The sequence below is a fragment of the Melanotaenia boesemani genome, chromosome 19, assembly GCF_017639745.1.
Source record: "Melanotaenia boesemani isolate fMelBoe1 chromosome 19, fMelBoe1.pri, whole genome shotgun sequence".
NCBI lineage: Eukaryota > Metazoa > Chordata > Actinopteri > Atheriniformes > Melanotaeniidae > Melanotaenia > Melanotaenia boesemani.
This window is the reverse complement of record NC_055700.1, coordinates 4,297,282-4,320,673: the sequence shown is the minus strand read 5'-3', so window position 1 is coordinate 4,320,673 and position 23,392 is coordinate 4,297,282. Positions and strand designations below refer to the sequence as shown.

General features: G+C 39.8%; 1 protein-coding gene across 1 annotated transcript in view; it reads right to left on the bottom strand.

Moving 5' to 3' along the window:
- Positions 1 to 2,195: 2,195 nt before the first annotated feature.
- Positions 2,196 to 23,392, bottom strand: part of npy8ar (neuropeptide Y receptor Y8a) — a 61,136-nt gene continuing 39,939 nt past the window's right edge. Inside the window, exons 2-5 of the mRNA XM_041970997.1 lie at positions 21,322 to 21,903; positions 12,478 to 12,719; positions 3,353 to 3,499; positions 2,196 to 3,165 (exon numbers count right to left, since the gene is read on the bottom strand). Coding sequence (XP_041826931.1) covers positions 2,715 to 3,165; positions 3,353 to 3,499; positions 12,478 to 12,719; positions 21,322 to 21,630 — 1,149 coding nt within the window. The 5' untranslated portion in view covers positions 21,631 to 21,903 and the 3' untranslated portion in view covers positions 2,196 to 2,714. The remainder of the gene's footprint in view (positions 3,166 to 3,352; positions 3,500 to 12,477; positions 12,720 to 21,321; positions 21,904 to 23,392) is intronic.

The window sequence follows — 23,392 nt, the reverse complement described above, 5'->3', positions numbered from 1 at the left end:
CTCACTGGAATGGACTAATTAAAATCCGTTCTTCCTTCTAAACACAGAGGAACGATAACTGACAGTTTGATGGGATGCAGAACTCACAAACCTTTTCACTTGAATGGAGATTCCATGAATCGGATGACATGCTTTCACCTGTGTTCTCGAGGCTTTTTGAGACACGACGACTACCATTGTTGCAATACGTGTTTGAGAAAGTGAGGTGCTATACATTAGAACGCAATACACTATTTAACGTTACATGCACGTAATTCTTACACAATGTCCCTTTTAAAGAAAGTCACAGATGTTTTTCACCAAGTGATAGTTAACGGTATAAAACTTTAATGCAGATCAGCTTAGTTTATTATAGTCACCAGTCCATCTTTTATATACACAATTGATGCATCCCCACTGAACATAATAAAGCAGTCTGTTTATATTTAACATGTTTAACACCTTCTTGTATTAAAAAAATGTTTTGTGTGTGTCCTGTATTAATTTAACTAACCAAACAGATTTTGAGCAAAGAATTCTTCCACTTCTACTTCTTCTACTTCCAGGTCTTTATCACCCTGACAGCGTTATCTTCACTAGTAGAAGATACTTCCCCCCTTAAGTCTGCTCTTGTCTATAGATGATAAACTGCCTGTAGTACACAAACCTTTCAAAAGATTATGTGAACTATGCTTTGTCCAAAAACTTCAAACAATCCAACATGGAAGATTCATTTTGTTTTGCCAACACTATGCTGTACATACACAGCAGGTGTTGCTACTAAGAGATTTATTCTGCAGTTTATTCACTCCATGAACTGTCTGCTAGAGCTATGTAGCTAGTGTAGCCACAGGGCTTTTGTGTAGCTCTAAAGGTTTCTACAGGTTGTGAATCAGAACTGCAAGAATCTTTCACTTTATTCGCTTATTTTTAAACTTTAAAAACACAATGTGCAGCTGGTTCTGAGTGTGTTTAAAAAAATGGAGCGTAAAATCAGCTGAATGCTTCCAAAACAGAGTTGTCTTCAAAAGAGACTCCTGCTCTTTGTTGTTTCCAGTTGAATATTCCTTACAATCTTCCTATGAAACCAGTTGGCAAATTGATCTCTCTTGGTTTGACTATGATGCTTTACTGACCAGTTCTGGTTAGCAGGTACAATTCCTCCATACTGGTTCCCAGTACAAGAAATCTCCAGGGTCATCTGCTCAGCATCCTCCTGTTTACTCTGTACACCCCTGCTGTATGTGAAGAAGACTCTGCTTTGAAGTTTGACAATAAAACCACCAGTAATGTTTGTGAAGATTCATCCATCCAGGTCATAGTATCCTACTTAGGTTGAATCAAGTCAGCTGGACTACGTATAGTTTCTTTAAGACATTTCACTCTCATCCTGGAGAGCTTCTTCGGTTTTGATGGAGTGGGTAGGAGATTTAATTTAATTAGCCTGTGAAACCATCAATGGTCAGAACAGTTCTGCAGCTGGGTGTACATTTTGGGAAGAAATGAGGCATTGGTGGAGGTGAGGTGGAGCAAGTGAACAGTTTTATGTTTCTGGTAAGAAGTATTTCTTAGATCCTGTCATGGTCACTTATCTATTGCATTGTCCAGAAGAACTCTGTCGAGCTGTTGTAAACTTTCACAAAGGACCAGTATCGTTATTGGAAATGTCATAAACTGATGTGGGACGTGCAAAAACAAAAGCTTGTTCCTGTGACGTTTTTTAAAATTGAAATATTTCTCTCTCTATATATATATATATATATATATATATATATATATATATATATATATATTTTTTTTTTTTTTTTTTTTTTTTTCTTTTTTACATTGATGACTGATGCAATTAGCTGTGGATGTCCAAATATGGATGAGACCAAATATGGTTCTTTAACCATGGGGACATCTGAAACAGCTCCAAGCACATAACTCCGTTGCATCCAAGAACTAGCATTATTCCAAGAAATCCATTCATCCATCCATTTTCTATCCCGCTTAGTCCAATTCAGGGTCAGGGAATCTGGAGCCTATCCCAGCATTTAGCTGGTGAGAGGCAGGTATGCCCTGGACAGGTCGCCAGTCCATCGCAGAGCCAACACAGACAAACAACCACTCACACTCACCGCCAGGGGGAACTTAGAGTGACAATTAACCTAACATGCATGTCTTTGGACAGTGGGAGGAAGGTGGAGAGAACCCACGCATACACGGGGAGAACATGCAAACTCCACAGAGAAAGACCACTGTTCGAACCTCCCTCCAGCCGAGGCTCAAACCTGTGACCTCCTTGCTGTCAGGCCGCGGTGCTGACCACACACCACACCACCATCCAGCCCGAGAAATAGTTCAGAAATTTGGATTGTCATTGGAATGTTGCTGCCATGCTAGAATCTCAACATTTTCTTGTGTAAGAAATTGGCAGCCTTAGTGACGACTCCTGAAAGTGATTGGATTTAGTGAAAGTGTTCCACCAGCTCTTTTACATCCTTGCAGTGGGATCCATTTCCAATACTTTATTGCATTCTGGACTCAAAGCTATGTCGGCAAACTTCTCCATCTGTTCCTGTCCTTGAACAGTCAGTCCAAATGAGAGAAGCTGTTGAACGCTGGCTGGAAAGTTATGGAGTTGATGTTAAGCTGAAGCAGAATTAGACTTTTTCAGCTATTTGTGATCTTTCTGCAACAGACAGTTTCCAGCACTCGCCTACTGATGAGTTGGGAGAGTTTGGTAGAACTCATTAGGTGTTAGTTGGTAATGTTTTAGATAGTATTGCCGAGCTGACCTCAGGTCTGGGTGAGGGAACGCATACTGATCCCATCCTGTTAAGGGACGTGGCTTTTGTCAGGCCCTCGCTGCCCACAGTGGAAAGTGGAAAGCTTTCGTAACTCTCTCCCGCCCGGGTGCCACACTGGCAGCGCTGCAGTGTCGTCTTCAGCTCCCTCTGGAAGTTGCTGTTGAGGAACCCATACACCACAGGGTTAATGCAGGTGGAGGCCATGGCTGTTAGGTGACAGGCAGAGAAGACTGTGTCATGCTGGCAGTCAGGAAGGGCCTGGTGATGCCAGTCAAACAAAGTGTTGAAGACATTCAACGGGAGCCAGCACAGAGCAAAGGCGACAACGATGGCTAACAGCATGACGTTAATCCTCTGGGCTCCACGGGTCCACCTGCTGCGCTCCAGCATGTCCCTACACAACACAGCGTGACATCTATTGTCAGACAATCCTCTTTGAAAGATCACACCAAACCTTAGGCAGAGTTATGTAACATACATAAATATAAATAGAGCACAAAAAAATGCAAGCATCCTGTCACACAGTGAATTTTGTAATGAAAAGGCTTTGAAGTGTATGAGAGAAAGCAGAGCTGGGTGACCTGCGTCGTCTCAGCCGGAGGAAGATCCTCAGATAGCAGAGCAGCACCAACAGGAGTGGCAGGCAGTACTGGAAGATCAGCAACGAGGTTGTGTAGGCGAGGCGATGTTTGTCTGACGGCCACAGCTCCATACAGATCAAATGGTCCCTTAGATAAGAAAGACACAATACATAATTTTACAAGACAAATACAGAAAATGTGGCATCTGGGGGGATAAAGTCCTTCAGTGCTGAGTCAGCCTGGAACAATATCATCTCTTTCTGAAGAGTTATTTCATAGGTTTACTATTTACAGCTATGGGAAAATAGAAAATACACTTCTTAAGTCTTTTGATGAGATAAATAAAAACTGAAATGAACAACATCGATGTTGTTACATTAAGTTATGAAACAAAATGCAAGAGAAACAGTGTCACAAAAAACAAAAACAAAACAGACAAAAAACAGACAACCTTCCATATCAGACAGTAGAAACACTGCAGGAGTGAAAGTAGAGTTATGTAAGATAAATGTCGATGTGGTTCTGTTGGGATGAAACTTTAAATAAAGACACATCTGTGTTACTTTCACCTGGGTTTCTTATTATATTTTTTGCATTTAGGCTGTAAAACTATGAAGAACTTTAAGTAAAAATAATAATAATTAAAAAAGAAGAAAAAATAAACTTCTACCAAGGTTAAGATAGAAACAGTAGGAATATAGTCAAACTGAGAAATGAACGGGATTAGTCATGTTTCCTGGAAAGCTTAGTTTGTGCATTAACAAAAAGGTCAAATACCTCCTCAGTTGAAAAATAAAGCACTTCAGTCTTGCTTAACGTGGAAAGAGAATCATCTTTTTGTCTAATTTAAAAAGCTTCTTTCTCACTTGATCGATCAAACACTTCTACTTTCAGTGAATAAATATGGCCAACACTCACTAACAAAAGAATAATCACAACAGTTGAAAAGGATTCATAAGGACCTATAGCAACCACTGGTTTTGTTTGTCTCCTTCCTTGCAGTTTAATTTCTTTTTGATGACTGCTACTGTGTTAATTATAGCCATAATTATAAGAATGCAACCTAAAGTGCCACCTGCAGACCACATGTCACACAGATTTATTCACCACAAACCAGCTCGTCAATTTAAGGCTGTTGAGCATTTTGTATAAATTTGCTTCAAATTGGGTGTAAATGGGATTTTTTAAACCTGGTTTGCTCATCTGTCCATAATTTGCATTAGAGGGACTTTCTACCACAGTGCTAGAATGGTTTAAAGCCCGTGGAGTGCCACAGGGTTCCAGTCTGGAGCCTCTTCATCTAATGGCTCCTTGTTGCCCACATCATGCAAAGCAGCAAAATTATATTTTGTTTGTATTCACATCAGTGGAATATAATCCTTTAAATCACTTGCTAAATTCTTCTAAAGAAAGAAACAACTGGATGTTCTAGAGTTTCATTCAATTAAGCTGAAACTCCAACTCCAGAGAACAAACAAAGAAATATGGATGTCGTTTTCTTAAACAATTTTTTCCCTACCTCTGCTGTGAAGGGAAGCTTATTTCTGGATCTGGATTTTCAAAAGGTCTGATTGTGAGTCTAATTTGCGTCATTCCTGGTAGACCATTATTCCATCTATTTTCTACTGCTGATCCAAGGTCGGGTCCCAGACGCAGCAGTTTGAGCAGAACAGACCGGACTTCCCTTATTCTTGGTATTTCTTCCAGCTCATCTGGGGAGATCCTGAGGTGTTTCACAGCTAGTTGAGAAATGCAATACCTCAAGCGTTCTCTGGGTCTTACATGGGGCCTCCTTCCAGTGCCCAGAAAACCTGACCAGGGAGATGTGCAGGAGGCATTCTAACCAGACAACTCCTTTTATTACGGAGCAGCTCTACTTTGAGCCCCTTCCATATAACCAAGCTCCTCACCCCATCTGTAAGGGAGAGTCCAAACACTCTGCGGAGGAAACTTATTTCAGTTGACTGTATTCGTCGACTGGCTTCTGTGTTGTGGGTGAGGTTACTTGTCCATCCTGTTGCCGATCCATCAAGGCGTTTGAATTGCTCTTAAGGTGCATTCACACCAGGATAGTCTGCTAGACTTAGTACAACTAGGGACTCAGTTAGGGTAGGGTTCAAAACGTTCAGGACCGAGATTAATTAACGTGTTCTACTCTCTGCCAGAGGGGGCACCACACCAAGAATTACTGAAGATGACGAGACACAACATAGAAGAAAATTTATCTGTTGGTTAATGCAGGAAAACTTTGGTGTCTTGTATATAACAGCTAAATATGGAGCTAGATCAGATCCTAGCAGTCTTGAACTGATAATCAACCCATCAGAACTTCTTGTGCCTTTCGTCCCACACATGCTTATGTTTTGGCTGTATTTACCCACGATGCCGTTCACTGAATCCACAATGCACTTTGTTTTGTAGTCCACTTTCTGTATTTGTAAGCGGACTGAGTGCACTTCTTTGATTCAAATTAAAATGACTAATGCACAATACTCCAAATGAAATGGGGCTGATGTCCCAGACAACAGAGCCATCAGGTTCATAAGGTACTCAAACCTCCACGGTATGGTGTTGATTCATGCAGGGGTAATCTGTTTTTTTATGAAACTGAGCTGATAATGTCTGTGTTCATGGACCAGTGTGGTGTTCTGGTAACTGCAGCAACGAACCCTCCCATCTACATTTTTGATGAACTGCTGCATAATTTGCCCATTTTTTGCAAATCTGGTCACTACATAGTTACTTTTATTCAAAGCATCTTCCTATTATTTATTCCTTCAGTTGAAGCTCTGTTTTCACTTTCTTTGGTTTCTTTTCTGGAAATGCACCTGAAGTGACGTCAGAAGAAAGGCATCAAATCTAATGCAGCCATTATATTCTCAGCCCAGTTCAGAACAATCAAGTTATATTTCGGTTTCCAGCACAGCCAGCACTATCTGCAAGTATGCTGCAGTGATGTCACATAAATGCATAAATATTTATGACCATAAATACTAAAATGCAAAACTGGAAATGGAATTTCACTGAACCGCTTTGAGGCATGGCACAAATAATGTTTTGGATAATAACAGACAGAAAAGTGAAAGACTTTTTTTTTTCCCCAAAGAAAATGGTAAAAGCCTTTTGATGTGTATGTGGGCTGAAATGTTTATTTTTCCCTCTGACTGCCAACACTTGGGTGAAGCATTTAAAAAAATCTGTTTGACTTAAAGTTGTATAGGTGGTGATAAGAAGTTGGACAAGAACCCAAACACAGGACTAAACAGGTAGATAGCAGGCATCAAACTAAAAAACTTGTTTTAATAAACCAAAAAGTGCTGCAGGAAATTCAGAACCAGCAGCCCAAACAGACAAGATTGTGTTGACATGGATGGCAAAACAGGAACAGAAAATAAGGAGTATATATACTAGGAAGGTTGATTAGATGAGTGAGTGCAGGTGAGTAACAAAGAAGAGGCGATGACTTGGTGATCAATTCACTCAAGGCTCATTTCATTTATCTAATTTCAGCCTTCTTGCATGCAATTTCCTCCACCCTCGAGCTTGTGACCCAGAAATCTTTGACAGCCAAATATTTTAAGGGATGACTCTATTCATAAAATGCACCTGGGCGAGAGAGGAGGCGTGTCAAAGGAGCTGTAAGCGAGGATACACAACAAGATTCTTGGTGGAAGTTTTTTCAGCACCTGTGATATGTGCAGGGTGTGTGGCACATTAATTCATGGCACTACACTCAATTCAATTAAAAGGAAATGCATACTTCATATTTAACGTTCATCTTACTAAATAAATACAGCTGTGCTGCAACGAAACAGTGATTAGACCAGCATATGTAACTGGTTTAAAGAGACACTCTTATGAAAGGACGTCTCATTTTGATAAGTGTTCATCTCATCTTCTTCTTTGACTTACATCTGGTCAGAGGGAATAAGATAGAAATAGTAGTGAAGTAAAGGAAGTCATGCAGCTTTGTGCTTATATACATGCATTGATAGTTATTGTAAAATTGTGGCACTATGACCACACTGCATGCAACAAACTGATGAACTAAAACTAAAAAAAATGGCTGTTTAGCTGTATGTGTCTTTTTTTAGTCCTTTCCTGTACAGCAGGACAAATAGTTGCCACCTGCTAAAACTAAACATCATCCACTAATCTACTGCACTGGCTTCTATTTCTGAATTATTTCTGCATTTCACACTAATCTCCAAGTGGTCTCACAAATATGATTTAATTTCAAACAAGCAATGGAGAGAATGAGGTATTTAAAGCACCTGCATGTTTCCTCAAGCAGCCATGTTCAAATTTCAGTCAGATGGAAGCGAATTTTAGTTTTAATTTGATCTGCGTTGGATCAAAATTCTCACTGTGTTCCCAATTATTCTGCATGCAGCCTTTCAGTCAAATATTTAGGTTTTAGTATTTCTGTGGAAGATTTTGGCTGTTAAGCAAGTCAGAGTTTCCAAGCAGTATGGGCAAAAAGAATGATCTTTCTACAAATGAAGAGCATGAAATGCCTTGTGAAAGGAATTAAAACATCGGTCATTTCATTAGAAATCCAAGTGAAAATTTTTTACTGTTAAAAATGTGCACATGTGATTTGTAAAAACAGATAAAGATATATCTGAGAAAGTCTTCATAAGGCAAAAGCATCGTATTAAGAGAGCAGCTGTTAAAAAGCCACTGATGAGCAGCAAGTAGGTAACTGAAGCTGCAGGAATCCCAAGAACCTCTCCATGCAGTTGTACATAAAGCTGTATTTCAGCCACCCTTAGCCGGTGTTCACAAAAAGAAGCATTTGCAGTGGGCTCAGAAATACATCAAGACTCACTTTCAAACAGTATATGCACTGATGAATATCGTGATACACTGGATGTTATTCTGGATGTCAGATGGATGGCTAGCGTGGCCCAACAAGGCTGCAACGTCAGCAAGGTGGTGGTGGAGTGATGTTTTGGGCTAGAATAATGGGAGTGGGATGGTAGGCTTCTTTAGGGTGGCTGAGGGTGTACATACAGTTTCCAACTGACCATTTCCTGCCATGGATTAAAAGAAAGAATTGTGCCTTCTGCAGTTAAAACAATGTACCATCCCATGCTGCAAAAAATACCAGTGAGTCTTTGGCTGCTATGGATACAAAGGTAGAAAAACTCATGGTGTGGCCACATTCTTCCACCTTCCCCTGACAACCTTATTGAGAACCTGTGAGGCAAACTTAAACGGAAGATCTATGAGGGTGGGCAGCAGAATAATCAGAAACAAACATACACCCCCAAACAGCAACTTTAGGAGGCAATTCTGATTTCCAATTCTGGTAAAATGCTGAATACATTATGAACGGTGTACATTTTCGGTTCTTTACAATCTGTTTACTGTTTTTAAACTGTGATGCAGAATCAACATTTTATTTTGAGTAATTCTTAAAAAAGGTAGTTTTGTTCCAACAGATACAGGTTATTATATAACCAAATGTCATTTCTGACTATTGAAAAATCATATTCACTGATATTTGCATTGATTATTTAGGAAAATGAACAAAAAATAAATATGCATAAGATTTTTAAACACTGTTACTGAAATTTAGAGTATAGCTTGTAATGTGAAGATGGACAGTATTTTGGTAACTGAGGATGTTTAGTGACAAAACTAAACTTATACACAGACTACTGATTAAAAAAATTTACTGATTCATGTAGAGCCACAGGTCCTCAGTACAGCTAGTCCAGGTTCAAGTCCTGGCCTGGGGCCCTTTGCTGCATGTCATTCCCAACTCTCTCTGACTCCTCTCTTTCCTGTCAAGCTACTGTTAAATAAAGGCCACTAGAGTCCAAAAATACTTAAAAAAAAAGGCATACTTACTAATTCTGAAAGCTGTTTATGTCAGGAACTATCTGATCCTGAAAAATCTTTCTTCTGCTTCGTGATTATCTGTTAACTTAATTTTCAGATCCCTCTTCAACCACTTCAAAGACCCTGCTGTAGATAATCACGACTCTGTTAATGACCTTCAATAAATGTGCAATGATAAGAGTAGCGACAGAATAATGAGGAAAGTGATGGAAACTTATTAGTCACAAAGTGTGAGAAACAGAAGTGAGCGTTCATTTATTAATGTCTCAGTCAAAATGACTGTAAATTTCCACCCGTGACGCAGCCACTCGTCTTTGATGGTATCATTCATCACTTCTCAGTGTCTCCACTTTGACAGTCATGACACAGACTGAAAAATGCAGCAACGCAGTCGAAGGTCAGACAGCGTCAAGTGTCTCCAATCAGGTGCAGCGATATGTGAAAACAGTGGGGTGACACTTAAGTGATGGAGAAATGACAGAGATGATGTGGTGAATTTAAAGCTCTTCAGTGCTCTGAAGCACTTCGGGGAGAATCTGTTTCAATGAGCTCATCGTGCTGTTCCCACACCTTCCCACTGGTGATAACTCAGCATCCAGGCCTGACAAATACTTTTTAAATTAACTTACTCATTTTCTTGTTGCTGTTGTCTTTGTTGGTTTTAGCTTTTTAATGAGATGGATGTCCCCACTTTACCTTCTCTTCATTAAAGCTGGAATGCAAGACTTCATATATAGATCAGCATCTGTTACATCCAAGCGCTTCCCAGAGGAGTTCACACACGCATGCTGATTAAGCTTTCCAGCATTAAGTAAATCCTTCTAAATTTCAAAGCATCACTGGTGTTTGTACAATCCTGTGCAAAAAGTGTGGATCCAACTCTAATGTCTATATTGTGTTTACAAGGTGACAAGTAACTTGTAATCTTTAGTAAGACTGCAAGACACTCTGGGAAATAGTCCTCCAGGCCTTTCTGTTTTTCCCAACAGTAATTTTTGACTTCCACTTGTACGTTTTTTGATTGAATCCAGCATTTTGAAAACACCACCTCTGTTTTTTGCATGAGTGTGTATATGAGTGTATCTGTGCGCCCCTGCTAAAGGCTTTTAAACTTGTTCTGAGTTTGCAACAGCAGCAGGAGGAAGTGTAATTTCATGGCAAAATGAGCGCTAACATTGCATTGCAGCATCTAATCAGCATAAAAATGATCTCAGCAGGGCCCTTTTCCTTCCACCTCAGTGTCAACGTATTCATTTGGAGCTGGGTAATGACTACCACCTCAGGGAAACTGCTGAGGACAGAGATTTGCAACTGCTAGCAAGAAACTGGAGGCCTGTGTTTACCGAAGTGCCTTCGGGCAGTTCTCTTCGACCCCAACTGTGAAATTTTGACACTAATGGACTGTAAAGTGTAATACCCTTTACAGCCTAAAGAAACTATCTCAAATTAACTCTCAACTAACAAAAGTTACTTCCTTCCAGGTTTACCCTGCTGTACATAATAATGCTTTCAGTCAAAATCCAAACATACTCAGTTATGAATGCACTTCTAGGATCACTTTTTTTCACTCGCAATATTGCAGAAATGAGGAGCATCCTGTTTCAGGGTGATGTCGAAAAACTAGTCCAGTGGTTCCCAACCTGGGGTCTCCCAAAGAGCAGAAGGGGTCCCAGAGGCTTTGACTGTTCAGAGCCAGTGTGGCCATGTCCACCCAGAGACAGGTTGAAGTGTGTTCGCTTAAGTTTTTTTTTTTTTTATCATTTGTATGTTTTATTCACATGGAAAAAGAGTTTTGGAAGCCCAAAAAAACAGAATTTGCACCGATTCATTAATGATACATGTCTGAAAAGTTCCACAGTGCAGATGATTCATCCTTATTTATCTGGTTTTATCAAAGGAAAAGGAGTGAGCCAGGATGCATCATTCATGATGAGAAGCAGCTAATGAAAGCATAAAAACAAGCATGGTTTCAACACCGGACAGGCGGGGGGCCACTGCTTTTTGGTAGTAGCTTGAAGGGGGGTCCTCAGAGAAAATAGACTGGAATCCACTGAACTAGTCTTTGCATTTTTTATTTCAAGACACCATAGTATTGTTCTGCCCCAAAAATGCCCTGAAAAGCCTCCAGATGATCCAAAATGCTGCTGTGATGGTTGTAATGAGAATTAGCAGCAGAGATCATATTTTAATTCAAATTATTTGATTGAATCAAAGAACACATTAGATTGTAGCTGTTTATTTCTTTTGTTTAACTTAATTTTTTAAAATGAATTGACTTATATGAACACAGCTATCATAATCTGGATTAATGTGCATCGTGTAATAGATTTGTAGTAATTAGACTACAATAAATTGGATTGAATTGGACTGTCTGTAAAATGCCTTGAGATGACTTTGTTGGAAATCAGTGAGACAGAAATAAAGTTGAACTGAATCAAACTCAACTGAAATTAAATTAATGGATCATTGAGTTTAGATCCTTTAAGTCACTTTGGGAAAATTGGTCTGCTAAGATCTGCTAACATTTTGATGTCAACTGTAACTAATACATGGCCTTGTGTCTCTTGAACGTGTCCTGTTTCCAATATTTAAAACATTTGTTCATAGAATTTGGACCTTCATGTTCAAAATATACTTTGGATTTTATATTTGTTGCACTTTATCTCATATTTATATCTACCTCTAAAGATTCCATGATATTTTCTTTGGCTCATACAGAGCAATAAACATGTTGCTGTCAATATGAAGTCTTTTTCAGGAGAAGTTTTGACTATTTCAGCAGCAAATAAACATATTGTACATGCATGTATTAGAAAAGCACAGCTATAAAACAACTGACCTGCTTCCAGTCCAGACCTGAAACCAACTAAAATCATTTGAAGCTTATGAAATAAAAAAATGAAGATAAATTTGTTAAGCAGCTTAAATCTTCATAATTCTACTTTGAAAACAAGAGCAATTAGTCTTAAATTGAATGCGATATGTTAAATGGAGCATTTAAATGATCTTAAAATCATTATTTGCATTAATAATGATTTAAATAAAGGATTTTACAACAGAGAGGGAAGAGCTGACAGAACTTATGAGCCTTGAAATAGGCTTACTGTCTACATTTTCCTCTTGACTGACTTCAGCCACCTCTCTCTCTCCTGTATTTATTCTACCTGAATCTGTGAGCTGGAGTTTAATTTCTCTTCTGTGCTCCTGTTTCAGGCATCAGCCTGGTTTTTCATTGGATCTGCAAACATTCCAGCATCCCAGATGTTTGGTCTCACCTGAACGGGTTGGCAGGCAGGCTGATGTTCTGGAAGGGGTCATTGGTGAGGATGTTGAAGGAGAGGAAGGGCAGGGAGATGAAGCAGGCGACCAGCCATGTGAGCCCTACGGCCAGATAGGAGTGGCCGGCGGCAGGGGACCAGCCGGTGGGATGGAGGATCAGCTGGTGACGCTCCAGAGCGATGAGCACCAAGGAGAAGATAGACACGGTCACTGACATGCACTGAACAAAGGGAGTCACCTGGACAGGTATAAAACAAACAAACTCAGCTCAGTTTGATGCTTTTTACAGTCACGCTGTAATTAACATTTAAGAACTATCTGCTTTACGTTGGGTTTTCCTTTGCTTGGTGTGTAATGACTAAAATAATTTGCTGTAACTTTACAACTACAACATTACTGAAATTCTCCAAGGGGCCAATTTGTGGTACAAGCTGACATTTCTGAACTGGAATCAGGAACCCCCGATCCACAGCTCGTCATCGGGTTTCCATCAGTTTACTTAATTGGAAACTGGTTGTTAGAAATCTGGGAATATCTCCCACTACAGCACAATGACAAGTCTTGCTTCATTATCTCATCCTTTAGCTCCATGTGTTGGACAGGCCCCGGGTCAAAAACCAGAATTAAGCAGTAAGATGATTGCCCAGGTTGACAATTTCATTTGACACTGGTTAGGGAAAAAATAAAAAGTTCCAAGAATCACGACAGCAAGACTGGCCAATAGAAGCCATGGAATAAATCACCCAATGTTGAGTGTTGTCAAACTGTGCACCACCAGTTGGATATTTTCATTAGGCAATGCTTTTGTTCACTCCTCATTAAGAAAGGCTGCTGAGGAGAAGAAAATCATGCTGAAACATTTTATGTTGTCATGGAAACTCATCTGTGTTGACCTAAAATTACGTTGAATTCTGGCAGAAATATTAATCTTTGATAAGTTAGAAAAGTTCAATTAAATGAGCTGACAATTCTGTTTAATATCAGGTACTTTTTTTTCTAATTTCTTTATAATAAAGATTTGAAATATACTTTTACTTAAGCCTACAGTACTGTTCAAAACTGTTAATCCAGTTCTCATTTCTTTATATTTAGCATCCTAGAAGCCAGGCTGTCGCGTGATATCTTAACATGTTCTTGAGCAATAGTTCTGCTGAAGGTCTTTCAGAGTTTTTCTTTAAACGTTTTTTTTTTTATAACTCATTTTCAGTCCAGTTTCCATACCTGAGTGCATTTTTGTTAAAGCCACTCAACACTGGCCTATTCAACCATAAAAAAGGGCTCCTAACCCAAGAGATGAAAAGATGTTGTATCTAAAACTAATAGACAACTTAGCAAAGAGCTAGTTTTACATCTCAACTTTTGATATCAAATATCAAAAACAAAAAATCTGAACCTTCAGTCAATCCATCTACCGCTGGCTGTACCCTCATCTGAAATGGTCTCCATGGTAGGATGCCTGTCAAGAAGCCATTCTTAAGGAATGGAAACAGGAAGAAAAGGCTGAAATATGTCACATGAAATAAGAACTGGACTGAAAACCATTAGCAACAGATTTTAGAGTGATGAATCCTCGCCAGAGCCCAGACTTCCACATTACTGATGCAGTGAGGGATCATGTTTTCTTGAAATCTACTTAAGGAAATTACAAAAAGAAGCTTGTCTAAGAGGGTACAATATTTACTCTAAGGCTTGGTAGAATTGTGGCTTTTATTATCTAACAATAATGTTTGTCAATAAATCTCTGTAACTAATTTCTTCTTTTCCCAGAAGTACATAAAGAAATGAGAGCTGGCTGAAGACCTTTGCAAAGTACTGTTAAATATATATATATATATATATATATATATATATATATATATATATATATATATTGCAAGCCATAACTCTTTAAAGCCTGACCTAAGTCTTTATCAGTAATCTTTATTTGTCCCTTTAACAAAATGTAAAAAAAAAAAGTTTGTTTATTTACCATTTATTACCATGTGTCAAAATTATTGTTGTGCAGTCTTCTGCTTCCTGGTGTCCATTAGGAGTAGAAGACAAACATCAGATACAACAGGGTTTTGAACAAAATGCAAAATGTCTCAGAAACTGTTTGTGTTAAATATGATGCGTTTGGTATTATAGGGTCAATCAGGGGCCTCTGAGTGAAAGACTGGGCAATAGTGAAGTGTAACCTGTAACAGATCCAGCGTTTGAATTACAGGGGAGCTAAGAGAGCTTGGCTCCCCTGAAAGGAGGAGCTCCTGTAAAGACATTCAGCTGATATTTTAAGGGGGAGCCCTAAAATAGTCCACTCTAAGGTTACATTTAATTTTTAATAAGGTCCCTAGTGTTTCTTGAAAATAATAGCATTAGTTTGTGGGCTTTGTGTGTTTATTCATACATTTAACTAATTAAATCGTCCAAAAGATGCAGGCGAGATGTTCTGTGTCCTTCAGCACCATGGACAGCAGCTTTGTTTGTTTGTTGTGTCGTGAGCCTCCATACAACAACCAGTTGATGTGCTTTCTTTTGTGATTGTTAGAAGATCTCTGTGTCTCTGTTTCTGATTAAACAAGCTGCATACATTTGTAGCGGAGCATTTTCTTTTGCTAGTTGCTTTATTTTTGACCGCGCTACGTGCACTAATATATTTGTGCTTGTGTGTGACTTGCGAAGTTGTGGCGCATGCATGAAAATGGGGTTCCTCCAAAAGGCTGGTGTAATACGAGCTCTGAATAGATGATTAGACAAAGACAAAAAAAAAAAAAAAAAAAGACACACTTCAGCTCATATTCAGCTCTCTTAAAGGCTTAATGTCCCTTTGACATAAAATTTTACGTGTTGTCTGCTACATGATAATGTGACTTGCATGTCACTATCTGTCCAATAAATGGTAGATCTATGTGCAGGTATTCTACCCCCATGACCCTGATGTGGAATAAGCGGTATAGAAAATAAATGGATGAATTGTGTTCTACACCATAGTTTTTAATTACAATTATTACAACAGGCTGTAAAATTATTCCCCACTCAGACTGAAGCACACTCCTGTCTTGCCATGAGAATAGCCTATTATAAAGCCTTCAGCTGCCGCTCGTCTCCTCCTCCTTGGTATACTTAGTTACTGACAGATACATCCTGCATCGAAGTCTGCAGCTGGATAAAGTAGCTACTTCCCTTGCTAGTGGCACCAATCTTGGATGCGATTTGCATGTGTACACCCAATTTACACCCTACCCAGATGTAAAGCAGGCAGAATGCACCACAAGCCACATCTGAGCAGGGGCAGAGCTAAAGGGGCAGCTAGGGTGCCACTGGCCTCCTTGATAAATCTGACTGGCTCCCCCAGGTTTCACCTTGAGTGGTTGACAGATCACTGGTAGAAGAAGACAGAAATGTCTTCCCAGACCTGCATGTACACCCGGTGTAATGATACCAGTTTATTTTTAGTGTTTTCCTAATTTGTCATCCTTCAAATAGTTGGACATTTGGCTACACATATCTAAAAGACATTGTGCAAGTACTAACATTATGCAGGGTCATTAACCAAATGTTAACCTGAGAGTTTTTAACATTCAGTTATTTAACCTTGAAACCTTACACATGTTAACAAGAGGAACACAATTATTTCTTTTCTTAGTATGGTCCCCCTGTTAAAGTTTTGCCTGTCCTCTTGTGGTGAAGCAACATCTTTATTCTGTTATTACATTAAGCATGAATAAATGTAAAAGCAAACAACACTTCTAATTATTTCATAGGGAATTAAAGTAATAAGCCTTTTGTCCACAAATGTGACTTATTTTACCTTGCAGCAGGGGTGGAAAAGTAAGAGCTGAGAAGCTTTAAGAACTTGTATAAGTATAAAAGTTTGATGAGGAATCTCTGCAAGTTGATATGGACACAGAAAATTATTACATTTCCAAAATCTCACAAGTGTCTTCAAAGAGCCCAAGGCTGTTTCTTTAAGCATCGCACTCGCAGAGTTATTAAATTTGTTTCCAGGAAGAAATTCCAAGAAAATAGCTCTAGGCTAAATGACTTAATTAGTATTTGGATATGGTTGGTTATGTACACATTATACAGAAAGCAAAAGGATCAACAGCGGACAAGTATGTGATACCGGTTGCCACTGAAGTTGGCTTTGTACGTCTGGTTCTGTATGAATTCAGCCAAATCAGATTTTAATAAGATTGACAAAAGGGATAAAGTGAATCTTTTACATTCCCATACAAAAAATAAAAAATAAAATATGTCGATAATACACATAATAATATTTTTACTGTTCTCAGCTGCACAAAATGCTCTTAAACAAAGACTGCCTTTGCAGTTTCATTGTCCCTTACTTTAAACACTTAAAGAAGAAAGAGATCTGATAGAAAAAGAGGCTTTCTACTTCAACCCTTCAAAACAAGCCAAACTTATTCAGTCTTTTCCTGATTGTACTGTCATGAACTCTAACATTTAACATGCTAACTGAGCCCTGGGGAGTCTGGGATGTAGATCTTGAGATTTTTGCAGTTTGTCTGAGCTTTGCACCATCTAACATTGGACTGACTTTTTTTCTGGAACGGGGATTTCTGAGATTTTCTCCTTTGTGCCAAACATACCTCTCAGAGCTAAAACGTTGGTCTTATCAGATCCTAACACACTTTCATACATTCTTTTCGGAAATGTTTTCTTTCTTTCTTTTTCTTTTTTTTCTTTAACCTGTAGCCTTGCTTAGATGTTTTTTTTAAGGTGGATTTATACTTACGCAGCATGTGCAACGTATCTACGTATCTACGTATCTACGTATCAACGTAGATAGTTACACAGATAGTTACAAGGAAGTACCATGATTTGTGGTTTTTAGGACAGATATTATTTGTCCATGGGGTGAATAGGTGTATTAATAATTTTTCAGAATTTGTGTACCTGCTTTCTTAGATGTATGTTATTTTTAAGTGTGTTTAGTGTGTTTAATTAATTCAAATGCCACATTTGTTATGTAAATGTTATATTCTTGTGATGTGTTTGGAATATTTCTTATTCATATCATGGAATGTTTATTAATAGAAGGAAAGACTTGTTTCTTTCAAAGCAGATAGACGAGTTTTGCATGTGAGTGCATGTCTTTGGCAATAGCCTGTTCCCAGGGGTTGCCATTTATGATCTTTGACGAGCTGCTCAGAAAAGTAAGCCACAGTATGGAGATGACACAAGGAGGTTTGCTGAAAGACATTTTTATGTAGACAATGGGCTCATATCTCTTTCTACAGAGGCTGCAGCCATAGACTTGCTAAAATGTACTTGTTCATCACTTGCAGATTCCAACTTGAAGCTCCACAAAATTGCATCAAACAGCATTGCCTTAATGAAAGCCTTCAAACCCAAAGATTTGGCTTTAGGAATCCAAGACTTAGATGATGAGACTCTGCCTGCACAAAGAAGCTTAGGTCTGTGCTGGGACATCAGCACAGACACAAGTCTTATACTCATCATAGAGTGTTATCAGTTGTCAACAGCATCTTTGACCCATTGGGTTTGGCAGCACCTGTTACCAGCCAAGGCTGGCAGTTACTGCGAGAACTGTCCACTGGTGTTCAAGACTGGGCCACACCTCTACCTAAGGAAAAGGCAAGCAAGTGGGAGGAATGGAAAGAATCACTTGAGAAACTAAGTAGTCTCCATGTCCCTAGCTGCTATGTTTAGATGTCACTTGTAAGGTCCTTTTACACAGAACTTCTGACGCTTCACGATGGGCCATAGGACTAGTGGTTGGATTGAAGACTGAAGAGGGCCATTGTAAGGTTGGATTTGTGCTGGGGAAGGCTAAACTGTCACCACAGCCAGCCCCCACAACCCCACGTCTTGAACTCTGTGGAGCCATTCTGGCAGTTGAGATGGCAGAGTTTATCTTGGATGACTGGACCACAAATCAGATGCAGTTAAATTCTACTATGATAGCAAGGTCGTCCTCAGATACATCTGCAACAACTCAAGGTGTTTTTATTTGTATGTGCACAATTATGTGCATTGTATCCGTCAGACAACATCCCCTGATCAGTGGCATTACATCTCCTCTGAACAGAACTCAGCTGACTTAGCCACCAGATCTGTAGCTGCATCACAGCTCATGGACATCATGTGGTTCCAGGATGGTTAAATTTCTTCTACAAACCTCCAAAAGCTGGAGATGTATGAGAACTTTGAACTGATAGATCCTGAAATGGACATGGAAGTCAGGCCACAAGTAACTGCCCTAGCTACTTACCTGGAAACTAAGAGACTCACCTCTGTTAGGTTTTTTTTACATGGCGCTAACTGCTGAGACCCGTTTCCTTCTTGATACATCAAGTGCCTTTCTACAGGAAAGACACACCACAATGCACATGTAAAGGCTGGCATCAGTGCAGTAGATCTTGCATTCCTTAAGAACTTTCAGCAGCCAATAAGCTTATACCGGAAATCGCTCAATGGGATACATATCCAGATGAATATGCTGCTCTTCAAGCAAACAGAGAAGTTTGCAATTCAAGTTCAATCTTGATGCTTGACCCATTTATGAGTGCTGAGGGTCAGCGGGCACCTCAGACATGCCCCTCTAGATTCAAAGGTAAAACACCCAGTCATCCTCTCAGCCATGTCACCAAATCCCTTATGAAACATCATCATGTGAAGGTGACATTTCACAGAAGGAGCCATCAGAGCAGTTGGATCATGGGTTGCTGGTGGTAAGAGACTGGTGAATTGTGTCCTCCATCATTGTGTGACATCTCGGAAGCTCAGAGGGAAGTGCAGAAAATGGCTGACCTCCCTCCTGACCGGCTTGACACTTCCCCACCCTTCACTTATGTGGGGCTGGATGTTTTTTGGCCCTAGACAATGGTAACCTGATGCACCTGAGGAGATGTAGCACAAATCAAAAGGTGGGACATTCTGTTCACATGTATGAACACCAGGGGGGTACACTTTGAAGTTATAGAGTCGATGGATGCCACAAGCTATATCAATGCATTACAGACTCTTTACAGTCAGGGGCCCTTCAAAGATGGTCAGGTCAGACATGGGAACCAACTTTATCTGCCAATGCTTCCCACATGGGAGGAGTGTGGGAGCGTATGATCAGGGTCACATGCAAAATATTAGACTCTATGCTTTGGAAAATACTGTAGATATACTCACCTGACACATGAGGTTCTGTGTACCTTGATGGCAGAGACATCAGCAATCTTCAACATGAGGCCACTGATCCCCATTTCATCAGCCCCCTCCTGACCAATTCTGCTGTCGCCAGCAATGCTTTTGACCAAAGAACTGGGCTTACATGCACCACCAGGAAACTTCACTGGAAAAGACCTTCTGAGAGGCCAGCACTCTCAAAGAAACAACCAGCATTGAACACGGTCCTGCAACCTGGGGACATTGTGCTGCTGAGACAAAGTCAAGCACCAAGGAATGAGTGACTTATGGCTGGGGTCAGATCTATCTCTCCCAGCCGTGATGAATAGTCCGCAGAGTGGAGGATTTCAAGGGACCACAAAAACTTACCTGAGGCCCATCTTTGATGTCGTCCTGCTGTTAAGAAAGACTGAAAAGGACTAAAAAGATCAGGACAAGAGAAGCTTAGTAGCATTAGTCATGTCAGGTGGGGAGTGTTATACCCTCAAGCTGATTAAATTAACTAAAATGCATATATGTTATTTAAATGTTATATTTTTGTGATGTTTTTGGAATATGGCTCATACGTGTTATAGAATGTTTGTTAATGGAAGGAAAGACTTGTTTCTTAAACAGCTATGCTTAATTTGATACTGCTTTAACCGCGTGAGACTTCATGGAAACCCCGCGAGACTTCGTGGCAACCACATGAGAGTTTATGGTATCCCATAACACTAGCTATGTGTTATATGAGAAGTTATATGAGAAGGACTTCAAAGTTTGTTCCCTTTTGCTTTTTTCCGATGACAGCAATGTCTGAAAGTATATTGCTTTGTCTCACTTTAGCTAACACATAGGTTTGCTGCATACATAAATGCTTAAATTTATTTTCTTATTTGGTTCTAAATGTGTGCTAACAGTTAGAAATTGTTGGCTAAATGTAGCTTCCTGTTAGCCAGCTAATCTGAGTGGTATTTGCTGACCAGACATTAAGTTCCTTTCCTGATGTTTGTTTTCAACCCAGTAAAGAAAAGAAAATAAAGGAACAAGATGCTCGGATGTCTGGCTTGTGAGACACGAGTTTGGTTTGCTGTTTAATGTGTTAATGCACTGGTTTAACACACAGACAGAAAATTACAGTTTTATTAGCTTTCAACTGAGATTCCGTACTTTTAGTGGATACCAAACGTCTATATTTCCATAATAGATGTGATGATACACCCTGTAAAACCAGATGTTAACCCCTTCAACCCCTTCTCAACATTATAGAACCCAATGTTGCATATTTGGTACATATGGTTTCTGAGACATTTTGCATCACTTTATGCCATAAAATAATGCAAAATGTCTCACCATAAAATGTATGGTAAAAAACACTGCTCTAAATACTGGTTAACACAATCTGATACTTGTCTTCTGCCCCATAATAGGTACCAGGAAGATAACAGAAGTTTAAACTATATTATCTTTATACATCATGTGGTTAAAGAGAAAAAAGAAAAAAAAGCAGAAATATTTTAATTTTTTTGTTACATTTTGTTAAAGAATGTAATGGTGTGTATATATATATATATATATATATATATATATATATATATACACACATACCATTTTAAAGCATTAAGACTGTATCCAGGAGTATTTGTAATTAACAGCACCTCGTGGCCATCTGACTTCCAAAGGAAGTATGTGTATGGTATGTGTGGTCTACTGACCTTACAGAGGGCCTCTCCCAGCACCCAGCGGTCCATCAGCGTGTAGATAACAGTAACTGGTAGACACACAACACACATGAGGATGTCCGAGCAAGACAGGTTAGCGATCAGGATGTTGGTGACGTTGCGCAACTCCTGTTGCCTGGCGATAATGAATACCAGGCCTGCATTGCCCAGCAACCCAATCGCTATGACAGCGCTGTATGCCACAATCAGAAAAGTGGCCCCGCCTACCGAGGGCGGGCACTGAGATGTGTCTGCCCAGTCTGAGGCCTCCCAGACACTGAGGACACTGCTGTCGTTGGTCATGGCAGGGGGGAGGCAGGGGATTGATGTGACAGCTCGAGCCCTAAGGCTGCCGCCGAACTTCTTCCAGAAAAATGAAAGTGTGCAGCAGTGATGACAGGATGAGGGAGGTGGAGGAGAACAGGTGATGAGCAGGATTTAACAATGTGGCGTGATAAGCTTCATGTAAAAGCTGCAGGGTTATTCCTGAGAAGAGGAGCGATTCAAATATAGAAATTGTTCTGTTTTTCCGTCTCTGTTGGCATCCTGGTGGAACAGCTCAGTGTCAGTGTTTCCCTGCAAAGGAGAGAAAGCAGAATAATGAGGAAAGCGCTCAACAGACAGTGAGGCAGTTAGAGGTGAAGAAAGGTGAGGTGGGGCTGTGTAGGAGAATGACTGAATATATTAGCTCATGCTGTGTTTCTGCTCGTTTTCATCTGCAGAACCGCACCTACCACCCACAGATACTCATTAACATACAACATTGTAGGTTTAATGGCACATTATGCAGTCCTGGTCGCCAGGGAAGGACTCATCTATGCATCTGTAAACAGCTGCTATAATATTACTTTATGCAATGTTACTAGTTGCTTTTATTTTTTTAAATATTTTTGGTTAAACGGAAAATCTAAAAGCACTCCTCAGAGACTGCTCACTTCAAAGCTGCTGAACATTCATGTCAACTGGTGGACACACAACACGAGAAAAGAAGACAAGAGAAAAACCACAATGAATGGGTAAAAAAAGAAACTCTGAGGCCCAAACTTTGTTCCTAAAGGATGAAAAACCTCATTCATAATCCATTTAGTTTTTTAACAATGCCAGTTTTTACACAGTTCCATTGGTGGAAAGAGACTCCACCACAGAGCTGGATGTGTATGGTTGACTGCATCAAAACCACACACCATATTGAATACAAATATACATTTATTCAAGAGAAGATTGAGTTGGAACATTATACCAAACCTGTGCAAACCTCTGGAGGATTCTGTAGCTGAAGCACAAAAGTCTGGGAATGTAAAATTTATGAACCGAACCAAGTGATAGTGCACTACTGATAAATATTCATGAAAATGGTTTGTTTCTTGCACAAAGAAATCACAAGTGAGCTTTATTAAACCCCTAAAGTGTCATTTCTATTACAAACACATGGCAGCAAGGCAACACAGACAGAACTCTAGAAAGGTGCAACCAAGGTACCCAAGAGGTCCAATCAGATGACCATACCTCCAAGCCAAAGACTCCGAGCCTACACCACCTGACTGAGATACACAGGCTGGTCTCCACTGAACCAGCTAAAGTGTAGGAAAAGAATGCATGGAACGCCTCCTGCACTGACTGTAGCTGGGAGGGACTGCGAGTGAGGACAGGTGTGCCAAAACAAGCACCCCTGTCATGACAGGCACTGCGCTTTTCAAGGCAGGGGTGCTTATTTCTGCACAACACCGGGCCTCCTGTGGAGTGGGGGAGGGGCCCACATCAGCATTACTGCTCATTGAGAAGAATATGAACGACACTTGCTTTCACATTAGTTTGTTTCCAATAACACCACCAAAAGGTCACTGCATTAGCCAAACCCAAAATCCAAATTACATATGTGTTAAGATTCCATTTAGCTCTGTGGTTTCCAACAAACACCAGAGGTACACAACGTTTTCACTCCATAATGATTTGCACATGTAAGAAACTAAAATAGAATATCAGAACTCTGTGCTTTGAAGTACACACACAGCCAAAGTATCTTCTAAAAATGTGTTCCACACTTACTACTTTTCACACATCACAA